General features: G+C 36.2%; 1 protein-coding gene across 1 annotated transcript in view; it reads left to right on the top strand.

The window, feature by feature from the left end:
• Positions 1–14,538, top strand: part of CATSPERB (catsper channel auxiliary subunit beta) — a 95,405-nt gene that overhangs the window by 71,592 nt on the left and 9,275 nt on the right. The window contains exons 19-21 of the mRNA XM_036097514.2: positions 3,700–3,839; positions 5,985–6,182; positions 6,976–7,086. Of these exons, the coding sequence (XP_035953407.2) occupies positions 3,700–3,839; positions 5,985–6,182; positions 6,976–7,086 (449 nt within the window). The remainder of the gene's footprint in view (positions 1–3,699; positions 3,840–5,984; positions 6,183–6,975; positions 7,087–14,538) is intronic.

Below are 14,538 nucleotides of genomic sequence, written 5' to 3'. Positions count from 1 at the left end.
CCTATCATCTTCACCATTCTGGATTGTTAAAACTCTGTTCCTTTGTTATCTCTTCATATTCTGGTATAAGTCCCACAGTGTTCTAAATATTTCAGCTTTAAAATATACCAAATTCATTGTTGAATGGTACAGTTTTACTCATTCAGTTTGATGGAAACAAATAGTAATAATCAAATCAACTCAATTGCCTCTTTGTGAAGAAAAGCCTAGTGCATGCTACTCAAAGTGTGGGTGCCTAGACCAACCACATCAGCAGCACCTAGCTGCTTGTTAGAAGTGTAGAATCTTTTGTGGTTCCACACAAATTTTAGGGCTGTTTTTTCTATTTCTTTGAAAAACCCTATTGGAATATTGATATGGATTGCATTGAGTCTGTAGGTATGAACATTTTAACAGTATTCTTGCAATATATGAACACAGGATATCTTTCCATTTATTTGTATCTTCTTCAATTTCTTTCACTGAAACTCATAGTTTTCAGTGTACAGGTCTTTTACCTCTTTGGTTAAATTTATTCCTATGTATTTTATTCTTTTTGATGCTATTGTAAATGAGATTGTTTTCTTAATTTCTCTTTTGGATAGTTCATTGTTAGTATATAGAAACACAACTGATTTTTGTATTTTGATTCTGAATCCTGCAACTTTACTTATCTCTATATAAGATCCTGTTATCTGCAAACAGAAGCAATTTTACTTCTTCCTTTCTGATTTGGATGCACTGTATTTCTTTTTCTTGCCTAATTGTTCTGGGTAGGACTTCCAGTACCATGTTGAACAGAATTAGCAAGAGTAGGCATCCTTGTCTTGTTCCTGATCTTAGAGGCAAAGTTTTAAGCTTTGAGTATGATGAGTATGATGACATAGGAGTATGAAGTTAGCTACGGTCTTGTCATATATGACCTTTATTGTGTTGAGATACATTCCTTCTATACCTAATTTGTCGAGAGTTTTTATCATGAATGGATGTTGAATGTTGTCGAATGCTTTTTCTACATCTATTGTGATGTAGATGATCAATGATTTTTACCCTTCATTATGTTAATATCATATATCACATTAAAAACCCTGAATAGCTAAAGCAGTCTTTAGGAAGAACAAAACTGGAGGCATCATACTCCCTGATTTCAAACTATATTACAACACTATATTAATCAAAACATTATGGTACTGGCATAAAAACCATAGCCCAATGGAGTAAAATAGAGAGCCCAGAAATAAACCCACACATATATGGTTAATTAATATTTGACAAGGAGCCAAGAACACACAGTGGGGAAAAAGATAGTCTCTTCAATAATGATGTAGGGAAAACTGGATAATCACATCCAAAAGAATGAAACTGAACCCTTATCTTACACCCCTCACAAAAATTAATGGAATGGATTAAAGGCTTAAATGTAAGACCTAAAACCATAGAACTCCTAGAAGAAAACATAGGGGAAAAGATCCTTGACTTTGGTCTTGGCACTGACTTTTCTGGATATGACACAAAAATCAAAGGCAACAAAAACAGAAGTAAATAAGTAGGACTACATCAAACTAAAAAGCTTCTGCACAGCAAAGGAAACCAGCAAAATGAAAAGACAGCTTATGGAGTGGGAGAAAATATGGGCAAACCATATATCCGATAAGAGGTTAATATCTAAAATGTATAAGGAACTCATGCATCTCAATAGCAAAAAACAAACAAAACCCCACAAATAATGCAATTAAAAAACGGGCAAAGAACCTGAATAGACATTTTTCAAAGAAGACATATGCATGGCCAACAAATATAGGAGAAAGTGTTCAACATCACAAATCATGAGGAAAATGCAAATCAAAACCACAGATATCACCTCAAACCTGTTAGAATGACTAGTTTCAAAAAGACAAGAGATGACAAGCATTGGTGAGGATGTAGACAAAAAGGGAACCCTCATGCACCATTGGAGGAAATGAAAACTGGGGCAGCCACTATGGAAAACAGTATGGAAGTTCCTCAAAAAATTAAAAATAGAACTACCATATGATCCAGAAATCCCACTTCTGGTTATATATCTGAAGGAAACAAAATCAGTTTCTCAAAGAGGTATCTGCACTCCCATGTTCATTGCAGGTTATAATAGCCAAGATACAGAAACAACCTAAGTGTCGGTTGATGGAAGAATGGATAAAGAAAACGTGTGTGTGTGTGTGTGTGTGTGTGTGTGTGTGTGTGAGAGAGAGAGAGATGGCTAATTATTAAGCCATAAAAAGAAGGAAATTCTGCCATTTGCAGTAACATGGATGAATCTGGAGGATATGCTAAATGAAATAAGCCACATAGAGATAGATAAGTACTATATTATCTCACTCAGACGTGGAATCTAATTTTTAAAAGTCTAACTCACAGAAATAGAGAGTAGAATAAATGCTGGTTGCCAGGGGTTAGGGAGTAGAAAAAAATGTACAGATGTTGGTGAGTGGATACAAACTTCTCATTGTAAAATGAGTAAGTTCTGGGGATGTAACATATGCCATGGGACCTATAGTTAATAATACTGTATTGGAGGTGCCTGAGTGGCTCAGGCAGTTAAGCATCCAACTTCTGATTTTGGCTCAGGTCCTGATCTCAGGGTCCTGAGATAGAGGGTCATGAGATTGGGACCCGCTTCAGGCTCTGTGCTGGACGTGGAGCTTGCTTAAGATTCTCTCTCTCTCCCTTTCCCCCTCTCTCCTCTCTGCCCGCTTTCAAAAAAAAATCATAATAATAATACTGCTAAGAGAGTAGATCTTATATGTTCTCACTACACATACAAAGTAACTATGAGGTGGTGGATGTGTTAATTTAATTGTGATATTCATTTCACAGTGTGTGTGTGTGTGTGTATATATATATATAAATGAATATATATATGATATCTATATATATGAAATCATCACGTTATACACTTTAAATATATACAATTTTCTTCATCAGTTATACCTGAATACAGCTAATGTAGAGGATGTACAAACTCAGTCCCCTCTGCAGACCCTGGTAAATCAGAATCTGCATTCTAACAGTAATACCCAGTGGCTGTTTAGGAAGCACTAACCAGCTCACTTTGGTTTAAGGGAAACGGTTGCAGATGAGACTTCAGGCAAATCATTTCCTACTTCTCAGCCCTGATTTACTGATTAGTAAAGATGGCAGATAGACTACATAGTCTGTCAAATCTCTTTTTCTAGTAAATTTCTCAGTATGGAGCGATTGCAAGCAGGTGGCCCGCAGGCAGAAATAGGCCTGATGCCAGGTCATGTTACCTGCCTCATTTTGTCTTGGCAACCATGGGCTGATGGCTCTTGAAGTTGAGCATGCATCCTTCAGTTTCTTCACTAAGCCATCCAGCTCAGTGTGACCAGTACAGTCCAAGTGACCTTTTCATGCATTTGAGACCTTGGCTGAAGAATGAGAAATGGAAGGGAGCAATATATCTGTGAGAAAATATTTGTGAAGTTAAATTTTTCCAAGAGCCATCAAAGTTAACTCCATATAAATTCCTAACTATATTTGTAGCCATTATGAAGCGTTCATAATAGAGTCTGTAGCTGTTCTAGAATCCTGATTAGCTAGACATTATGAAATTGTTTAAAATTTTCATGATTTAATTATTTTTCTTTTTTAGTTTCCAGATGTTTTTAGTATAACTGACACACTATGATTTAATTTTAACCTTTAGCCTTGTTTCCATAGGTGTTCGAACACTCGAAATACCACTACTGAAAGTCATTGTTGGAAATGCAAATTTGTTGGAAGTTAAAGCTGAAGGCTCTTTTGATGATACTGATAGTTACGTAATGAAAATTTCTGCAGCTAGCAAAGCTTTACGTCAAGTAAGATTTTCTTTAATTACAAAAAAGTCTGTTAATTATGGAAAACTTACAATATAAGCCAAGAGAAAGAAGGGAAAATTACACATAATCCTACCTCTCAAGAATGACTAAGCACTTTTAACATTTGGGCAATTACAAAAAGGCAGTAAAACATTACGAGGGATGCCTGGGTGGCTCAGTCAGTTAAGCGTCTGCCTTCGGCTCAGGTCATGATCCTGAGGTCCTGGGATTGAGTCCCGCATCAGGCTCCCTGCTCAGCAGGGAGTCTGCTTCTCCCTCTGCCTGCAGCTCCCCTTGCTTGTGCTCTCTTTCTCTCTCTGACAAATAAATAAATAAAACCTTAGCATTATAGAATGAATGAGCTTTGGATAAGACTGCCTGGTATAGATCTCACTTTTGGTGCCGTCTGTGAACTTGGGAAGGTCACTTTACTATGGTTAAGTTTCCTCATCTATGAATTGGAGATGATAATGACAATACCTGCCTCACAGGGTAGTTTCTGAGAATTCAACGTGATCATTCAAGTAGGGCGTCTAAATGTCTGGCACGTGGAGGGGCGCCTGGGTGGCTCAGTCGTTAACTGTCTGCCTTCGGCTCAGGTCATGATCCCAGGGTCCTGGGATTGAGCCCCCCATCGGGCTCCCTGCTCCGTGAGAAGCCTGCTTCTCCCTCTCCCACTCCCCCTGCTTGTGTTCCCTCCTCTGTGTGTCTCTCTATCAAATAAATAAATAAAATCTTTAAAAAAAATAAATGTCTGGCACATGGAAAAGGCTCAATCACTATGAACTGACAGTATTTTTCTTTTCTTTTTTCCCTAAAACTGGGAGAGCGTTGTACATACACTTTAAACATTTTTTCCCCTTCCACTTAACTATATGATTTAATCCTTTTGAGTCACTAAATATTTTTTCTGCATATCCCAAAATTGTCTTTATCATGAAGACTTCCAGATATAGACCAAAGTAGAGTTTCCATATACCTAGTACTCAAACGGTAGTCAAGATTTTGCTACTTGTGTTTTATCATCCTCCCCCCAACATTTTGGTTTTTGTTTTATAGTCTGAGATATTTTAGAATGAAAGCAAGCATCATGTCATTTCACTCTTTATATGGCTCAATACACATCTCTAAAAAATATGTGCATTATCTCTCATATAACCATTATCATGCCATTGTTGTTCCTAAAACTCCTTTTTCTTTTTTTTTTTTTTTTTTGGTATCCTACAAAACCTAGTCCATAATCAAATTCCCCAATTTTCTCAAAGATATTTTTATGGTTGTTTTGTTTGAATTGGGAGCCAAACAAGATTCACATGGTATGTGATTATTTTCTCTTAAGTGTCTTAGATACTAGTCCATTTTCTTCATTTGCCATTGAATTGTAGAAATCAGATCAGCTGTGTTATAGATTGTCTAACATTTTGGATTCTTATGTTTGTTTCCTTGTCTCTTACTTAATTTGTGCCTCTCCCACCCCCAGCCACATTTCCTTTAATAGTAGAATCCTGCATAGATTCTGGTTCAATGTGTTTTGGTAAAAATTTTTTAAAATATACCATTTTTAATGGCTACAGAGTATGGGGGGATAGATGTACCAGAGTCTACAACATCATCACAGTTATTAGTATTTCTACATTTAAAAAAATTTTTTTATTTATTTGTTTTGAGAGAGACACAGAGAGAGCATGAGTGAGGGGATGGCCAGAGGGAGATGGAGAGGGACAAGCAGACTCCCCACTGAGTGCAGAGCCTGATGTGAGGCTTAATCCCCTTCCTCTGCGTTGTTTCTTATAGTTCTCATTTAAGTGAAACTATGTGGTAATTGTCTTTCTCTGATTGACTTATTTCACTCAGCATAATACCCTCCAGTTCCATCCATGTCGATGTAAATGGTAAGATTTCATCCTTTCTGATGGCTGAGTAATATTCCATTGTATAGATATACCACATCTTCTTTATCCATTCATCTGTTGATGGACATCTAGATTCTTTCCATAGTTTGGCTATTGTGGACATTACTGCTATAGACATTGACATTGGGGTGCTGGTGCCCCTTTGGATCACTACACCCATAACCAGCAAGGAAATTGAAATAGTAATTTAACAGTTACTTTCAATAACCTTCATTTCTTTGGATGTTCTCAGGGTTCAACCTCATTGGCATTAGTTGTCTGGGGAGCATCTACTGAGTGCTTTGTCACGACAGTCGTGCCAACATTGAAAAACAGCTGTAGTTATCTCAAATCTATGCATCACATTCCTAGTAAACTCATCCCACTAGAAGACTGGATTAGCGGTGTTCACAAAGACAGTCAGGGTTTTAATATGATCAAAACCTTACCGGTAAGAAACCTAAGCAGATTGTTTTAAGGTTACCTGTGATATATTACTTTTGTGTGGTTGGCTGGCCATCCCATCTTAGCATTTCTTTCCTGAGATGCACAAAACACTCCAGTTATGGTTCAATCTTCCTGTCATCTTGAGGATGTGACAATTATTAATTTCTAAAATGCTAACACTTCCTGAAATAATGACTTTTCCTGGTAACTCAGTCTCACCATCTTAAAAATTATTTTATGCTATATTATGGTGGCATAATCTTGGGGATTTTGTGCTATATACAGTTATTGGCCATTCTGTTGACCTGTCCTAGTTCCATCTTACTGGTTCCATTTCGATGTAGTTACAGTTTTAATTTCTGCCTTGTCAGAATCTGTGACACTTTAAAAAATGTGTATTATTATTCTTTGCTGATGAACTTATTACTTATGATTTTCTCTGTGTCAAAAAAAGCAACTGACTGAACTTGAAGATTTATTTACTAAATACACCACTAAGACTTTTTATAAGGTATTGAAACTTTCTCGCATTTACTTTATGGTAGCTATTTTACATACTAAAAATTTTTTTCACTTATTTACAAGTTCCAAACAATTATATCGCTGTGGGCTAAGGTTGTTGAAATCCCAGAAAAATAAGGTGTAGGGAGTGCAAGGAGAATAGAAATTTACTTGAATGCCTGGAACTAAAAATGAAATATTTGCTTTGAATGCTTTTCTGGAAAACCAAGATTTTAAAGTTAAAGACTTAGTAAATAATTATAAATTACATGTTTTCTTTGCTTAATCACTTACAGATAAACTACAGGCCTCCATCTAATATGGGAATTGCTATTCCACTCACAGACAATTTTTACCATGTGGATCCCAGCAAACCTATACCAAGAAATCTATTTCCTAAGTCAAAGGTAAATAATTTTTGAACATACAAACCAGTTCTTATTTGAATTCAAGAAATCATTCAGTGAAATTACAGATGGACCTAGCTCTAGGGACTAAATGAGAAGGTTCATTCAAAATAATGTTCCATCTGCCCTGATATGTCAGTGTTTATTACTATTCCTACTACCTTGTTCCTCCTCCTCCTCTTTTAGTCCCCCCTTTCATTTTTTTTTAAAGATTTTATTTATTTAAGAGAGACACAGAGCATAAATGGGGAGGAGCAAGGAGAGAGGGTAAGGGAGAAGCAGACTCCCCACTGCGCAGGGAGCCTGATGCGGTGCTCAGTCCCAGGACCCTGCGATCATGACCTGAGCTGAAGTCAGACACCTAACCGACTGAGCCACCCAGATGCCCCATTAACCCCTTTCCTCTTACTGCTACTTCTGGATGTGGTTTTGGAGCCAAGAACTCTAAATGGACTTCTTTCTGCTGACGTCTCCTAGGTTCCTCTTTGGATTTCAAAGGGGATTAGTGGGGTGACAGCATCTTTTCTCAGATGAAAGGAGCCCCCAGACCCATCTCACATGGCCAGCCCAGTGAAACGAAAGGTGTCCTATAGAAAGAAGACAATTTGATCCAACACAACACATTTAAACTCCTACCAATGGTCTGCTTAGAAAACAACCAAACCCAGCAGCACTCTGCCTCTCTGGAGTATGGAGTGAACAAGATAGAAAGAACAGACAGAAACCATGAGGTTGAGAGGAAGAGTACATGATGGGGTAGCTTCTTGAGGAAACCTCACAGATGCCTGTGGAATCTCTCTCCAGAAGAACACACCTGCCTACCTATAGATGTGCACAAACATTCACACCCATTCCATATGTGCATGCATTGTATAAGTACACACACACACATATAGAAAGACATAAAATGCTTGTTTCTTTTGTTCAAAACTCTCCCTTGTTGGGATGCCTGGGTGGCTCAGTTGGTTAAGCAGCTGCCTTCAGCTCAGGTCTTGATCCCGGGGTGCTGGGATCGAGTCCCGCATCAGGCTCCCTGCTTGGTGGGGAGCCTGCCTCTCCCTCTCCCTCTGCTTGCCGCTCCTCCTGATGTACTCTCTCTGTCAAATAAATAAAATCTTTAAAACAACAACAACAACTCTTCCTTGTCATTCCATGTAATTCAGAGCTAAAGCCAAATTCTCACAGTGGTCTGTCAGGTCCTTCATGATTTGGCCTTGGCATTCCATCTGACCTGATTTCCCCCTGGGTTAATCTGCTCCAGCCACACTGGCCTCCATGTAGTTCTTCAAATATGCCAGACAAATTTCCATCTCAGGGCCTTTGAAGCCAAAGAAATTGCTCTGTCTGGAACGCTCTTCTGCCAGATAGTTCATGGTGCACTCTGTCACTGTCTTCGGGTCTTTGCTTAAACGTCACCATCGTTGTGAGGGCTGCCTTGACCATGCTATTTAGACTTGGAAGCCCCACCCCCAGTGGTACCCACTCCCTGTCCCCCTTCTCTCCTTTCTTGTTCTTCAGTGCACTTATTACAATTTTAACGTTTTACTCATTTATTTACTGTGTTTCATAAAAAGGTAAACTACATTAAGTCAGGGTTGTTGTTGTTTTGAAATCTATTTTACTCTTTACTGCATCTCTCGTACCTAGAACAGTGCCAGACACAAGGAGTGCTTTCAGACTATTGAACAATCTGATAATGCACATTTGTACATATATTATTATATACTCAACACATGAGGAGGTTGACTTCTTGTTGAATCTTGCATTTTGGGGTAAGAAGCTCTGCTCCAGGCAATGACGAGCTATAATACTGCATTCTTCTTCAATTCCAGTCTTTTCCAAAGATAAGCCCTGTTGTGTCCACTACTGAAATATGATTTTACTATATTTACATGGAAATCCTTAGTTTGTTTGTTTATGTTTTCAGGATTCTCTTAGGAGTTGAATAGCAAATGTACCTCGTTTACAGCTAAGTCAATAGGTTTTTTAATGCACTTTTTTATGCATTCAACACATGTTAATTTCAGCATTTCCAGTGTTATCAGGCATTGTACAAATCAACTTTCTCTGAGGATACAGCAACAAACAAGATAAGCACGATACCTTCATGGATCTTTACTGTAACGGGGGAGAATAGGAATTAAACAAGAAGTTGTACAAATTCAATACAATTTCTGAACAGTATGACCATGCATAACCTGAAGCAGAATTACCTAGGAATATTTCTACAATGTAGCTTTCTCAATTGTACCTCACAGCTACTGAATCAGAAACTATGGTGCAATCCTGAAATTTCCATTAAAAAAAAAATCTCCCAGTTAATCCTTACTTGCCCCTAAGTTTAAGACAGACAAGTAGTAGAAACAGACATAAAACACACAATATGACTGTGGATCAGGGGTATAGAACCTAGTCCAAGGGAGTCAGACTGAAAGATGAGTAGGAGTGAACCAACAAAGGAGGAGTGTAGAGGAGGGTAAGGGAGAGAAAAAGAGCATCCCGGGCAAGGAGGTATTCTCGCAAGGGCATTCATAGGAAAGGACTCCATGACTCAGGAGAACCAGAAAGCCTGGGGCATAGTGAATGTATCTGCATAAAACAGAGAATGTACATTCCTTTCAGTCCACATGGAACATCCATACTAAGTGACTGCTTATTTTGTAATAAAGTCTTAATGAATTCCAAAAAGGCTCAATACAGTCCATATTCTATAACTTTAAATCATTAAAATTAAAATTTTTAAAAATGAAAAAAAAATAGTATATGCGTACACACCTATATCGTCAATTCACCCACCCCTAAATCTCTTGTCTAGTCTGACTTGTGAAAAATCCTAGCTAAAATACTAGTAAGGCAAATGCATGAATATACTAACTCTGATATTTCAGGAGACTAGACTTTCTCCAATGTGAGAAGGTTTGAGCATATGAAACATTTTAAATTGATTCACTTCATAAATGGATTAAAGGAAAAATAATCTCATTAGAAGCCATAAAACATGTTTGATACAATTTAACATCCATTTCTGAATAAACTTCTGTAAAACAGAAATAGAAGTGATACTACTCAATCTAATAAATAAAATCTGTGAGAAGTATTTAGCAAACATATAAAATTAAATATTAGAAGCATTCGTGCTTTAATGCTTCTACTTCATTTTGTAAAGTCAGGCTAAGCCAATGTGACAAAGAAAAATAAAGTATAAACATAGGAAAGAGACAAAACTCACCATTCCCACATGTAATTACCTACTTAGAAAATATGGAAGAAACAACTGGCAAACTACTAAAACTAATAATTATTATCAATAATGTAGCCCAATGGATATAAAATCACAAAGAAAGATCAGTAATGTTCCTATATATCTGTAATAACTAATTAGAAGTAATAATGGAAAAAACCCACTCTTCATTTGTATATAATAATAGATGTAGAATTTAATCTAAAAATATGTGCAAGACAGGCACGGAAAAAATTATATGATTTAGCTGAAACATATAAAAAACACCTTGGATTGAGAGAAGTCTCACGTTCTTGATGGGAAGCTTCACCATTATAAAGCTCAGTTCTCTCCAGATTAATCTATAAAATCAGTGCAATTACAGTCTAAACCCCAACAGAATATGTTTGAGGGAACAGAACGGGCTTTATCTAAAGTTCGTACTGAAAAGAAAATAGGTATTAATAAATAAATAATTTGAAGAACAGGAAATGAATGAGGGATTTGTCCTCCTATTGATCAAAAAGAGTAATTAACATAATATGGTATTATCCAAAGTAAACAGATGAAAGGAAATAATAAAGATTAGAGTGGAGGTGAATAAAGAAGAGAATTGAAGAATAGTAGCAAGAATAACAAAGCCAAAAGTTGGTTCTTTGAAAAGGTCAACAAACCTTTAAATAGACTGACAAAGAAAAAAAGAAAAGACAACTAAAATCAGAAATGGACATGGGATATTACTATAAACTTTACAAAAATAAAATATATATATTTATTTATAAGAGTACTATGAACAATTGTATGTCAACAAATTGGATACCTAGATGAGATGGAAACATTCATGGAAAAACAGAAATGACCTAAACTGACTGAAAATGAAATAGAAAATCTAAATAACTCCAAGACAAGTAGAGAGATTGAGTTGGTCACTAATCAAAAACCTCCCAACAAAGAAAAGATCAGATGGCTTCATTGGTGAATTCTACCAAACATTTAAAGAAAATTTAACACCAATAGTTCTCAAGCTTTTCCAAAAAAATAGAAGAGAAGGGAACACTTCCTGATTCTAAGAGGCTAGCATTACCCTGATACCAAAGCCAGATAAACACATTGAGAGAAAATTACAAACCAATATCCCTTATGAATATTAGAGACAAAAAAAACCTACAACAATACTAGCAAACCAAGTTCAACAGCATAGTAAAAGGATCATAAATGGATTAAAGGAAAAATAATCTCATTTTTTACAGTCCATATTCTATAACTTTAATGATTTAAAGTTAAATCATTTAAATCATTAAAGTTATAGAATATGACCAAGTGAGTCAAGTGAGATTTGTCCCAGGAACACAAAGGTGGCTTAACATAAGAAATCAATCACTGTAATGCACCACATTAATAGAATGAAAGGAAAATATACATGATCATCTCAATTGACGCAGAAAAGCCTTTTGACAAAATCCAATGACCTTTCATGATAAAAGCACTCAACAAACTAGTAATAAAGGGTAACTTCCTCAACCTGATAAAGGGCATCTATGAAATACCCACCGCTAACATCATACTTAATGGTGAAAGATTAGAAGCTTTTCCCTTAAGACCAAGAACAAGACAAGGCTCATGCCTCTTCTATCCAGTATTGGACTGGAAGTTCTAGCCAGGACAATTAGGCAAGGAAAAGAAATAAAAAGCATCCAGATTAGAAAGGAAGAAATAAAATCTTTATTCACAGATGACATGATATTATATATATGTTATAATTATATATAATATGTATATTAATAAGATACATATAATTTTAAAGAATCCACAAAAACAAAGAAAAAACTTAGAGTTTATAAAAGAGATGCAGGCCACAAGATCAATACACACAAAAAATTGTATTTCTGTATACTAGAATGAACAAAAGTGAAATTAAAATAATTCCATTTACGATAGCATCACAAATGATAAAATATTTAGGAATAAATATAGCCCAGAAAATACAGGACTTGGACACTGAAAGCTACAAAACATAGCCGAAGAAGTTAAAAGGGAGTTAAATGTGGGAAAGATCCCATGTTCATGATTGGAAGACTTAATATTCTTACAATGACAATACTCCCCAAACTGATTTATAGACTAAATGCATTCCCTATTAAAATTCTGAATGCCTTTTTGCATGAATGTAAAAGCTGATTTTAAAATTCATAAAGAATTTCAAGAGACTCTGCCAGCCAAAACAATCTTGGAAAAAGAAAACAAAGTTGGAGAACCCATACTTCACAATTTCAAAATTTACTATAAAACTATAGTAATCAAAACAGTGTGATAATGGCATAAGGATAGATATATATATCCATGGAATAAAATCGAGAATCCAGAAAAAACCCATACGTCTGTGGTCAACTGAGTTTTGACCTGTGTGCCAAGGCCACTCAAAGGAGAGAGAATAGGTTTTCTAACAAATGGTGCCGTGACAACTGAATGAATATCTACATTCAATAGGATGAATTTGGACACCTATCTTGCACCATCTACAAAAATTAATTTAAAATGGATTGAAAACCTAAACGTAAGAGCTAAAACACAAAACTCTCATAGGGAACTATAAGTGTATACCTTTGTCTCTTTGGATAAGGTGATGATTTGTTAAATATGACCCTAAAGCACAAGAAATGACAGAGAAATAAATAAATTGAACTTCATCAAAATTAAAAACTTTTGTGTGTGGTTGAAAGGACACTGTGAAGAAAGTGAAAAGACACTCACTGAATGGGAGACAATATTTGCAATTCATATATCTGATAAGGATCTAGTATCTAGACATTCTCAAGATCTCTTACAACTCCACAACAAAGAGACAAACCACTCAGTCAGAAATAGATGAAGTCTCTAAATAGATAGTCCTCCAAAGAAGCTATACAGATGGCCAATAAGCCCATGAATGATGCTCAATATCATTAGTCCTTACGTAAATGTAAATCAAAATCACAATGAGATACCGCTTCACACACATTAGGATGCCTATAATATTTTTAATGGAAAATGACAAATGTTGGTGAGGATGTGGAGAAATTAGAACCCTCATGCATTGCTGAGGAGAATATGAAATGGTGCAGCAAACATTTTGGCAGGTCTTCAGAAAGTTAAACAAATAGAATTACTCTATGGCCCAACAATTTTACTCTTAGATACACATCCCAAAAAAATTGAAAATGTATGTTCAAACAGAAAATTTATATCAACATTATGCATAATAGCCAGAGAAGGGAAACAACCAAATATCCATTAACTGATGAATGGATAAACAAAATAGGCAATATCCACACAATAGAATATTACTCAGTCATAAAAAGGAATGAAGTATTGCCGTATGCCACAGCATGGGTGAACCTCAAAAACAGTATTGAACAAAAAAACAGACACAAAAGGCTACATATTGTATATTTCCACTTATATAAGATGTCTGGAATAGGAAAATTCATGGAGATAGAAAATAGAATGAATAAATGGGCTGGGGGAAGGGGAAATGAAGAGTAACTATTTTTTTTAAGATTTTATTTTTAAGTAATCTCGACACCCACCAATGGGGTTTGAACTCACAGCCCCGAGATCAAGAGTCCCATGTTCCACTGACTGAACCAAGTAGGAGCCCCAGTGGGGAGTAACTATGAATGGGTACAGGGTTTCCATTTGGGGTGATGAAAATGTTCTGGAATTAGACAGTGGTGATGATTGAACAACGTTGCTAATGTACTAAAACTCACCAAATTGTACACTTGAAAATGGTTAGAATGGTGAATTTTATCTCAATAAAAAGAAGAAGAAGAAAAAAGAAGCTGGGGGGGGATGGTAATCCTAAAATAAAAAGTAAAAGGAAGAATAACATTTTAAAAAAATAGAGCTGATTATCAAAATCAAAAGCCAATCTCTAGCAAGAGTGATCAAATAAAAAATGAATGACAAATGGACAGTTATAATGGAGATTTTAAATGGCATTAGTGAATGCCACGAAGAAAGGCAGTTTGAAACAGTAGACTTGGAGAGGGTTCCATAGAGTCCACAGTCCCATCATATCACATTGGCTCCTTCTAGGTCTCTGTCTTCATGCCTGCAATGGGAGGGGCCCAGAACAGGGAGTCTGGTGGTCCTCCTGTGCTGCATTCAGAATAACACAGGCTTTGTAGGTCTCATGCATGTTAATCATCAACCTGGCAAGAAGCTGATACTTGAGATCAAATTACCAAGCG

Source organism: Halichoerus grypus, chromosome 8 (genome assembly GCF_964656455.1).
Source record: "Halichoerus grypus chromosome 8, mHalGry1.hap1.1, whole genome shotgun sequence".
Taxonomy (NCBI): Eukaryota; Metazoa; Chordata; class Mammalia; order Carnivora; family Phocidae; genus Halichoerus; species Halichoerus grypus.
This window is presented reverse-complemented; position numbering and strand designations above follow the sequence as displayed.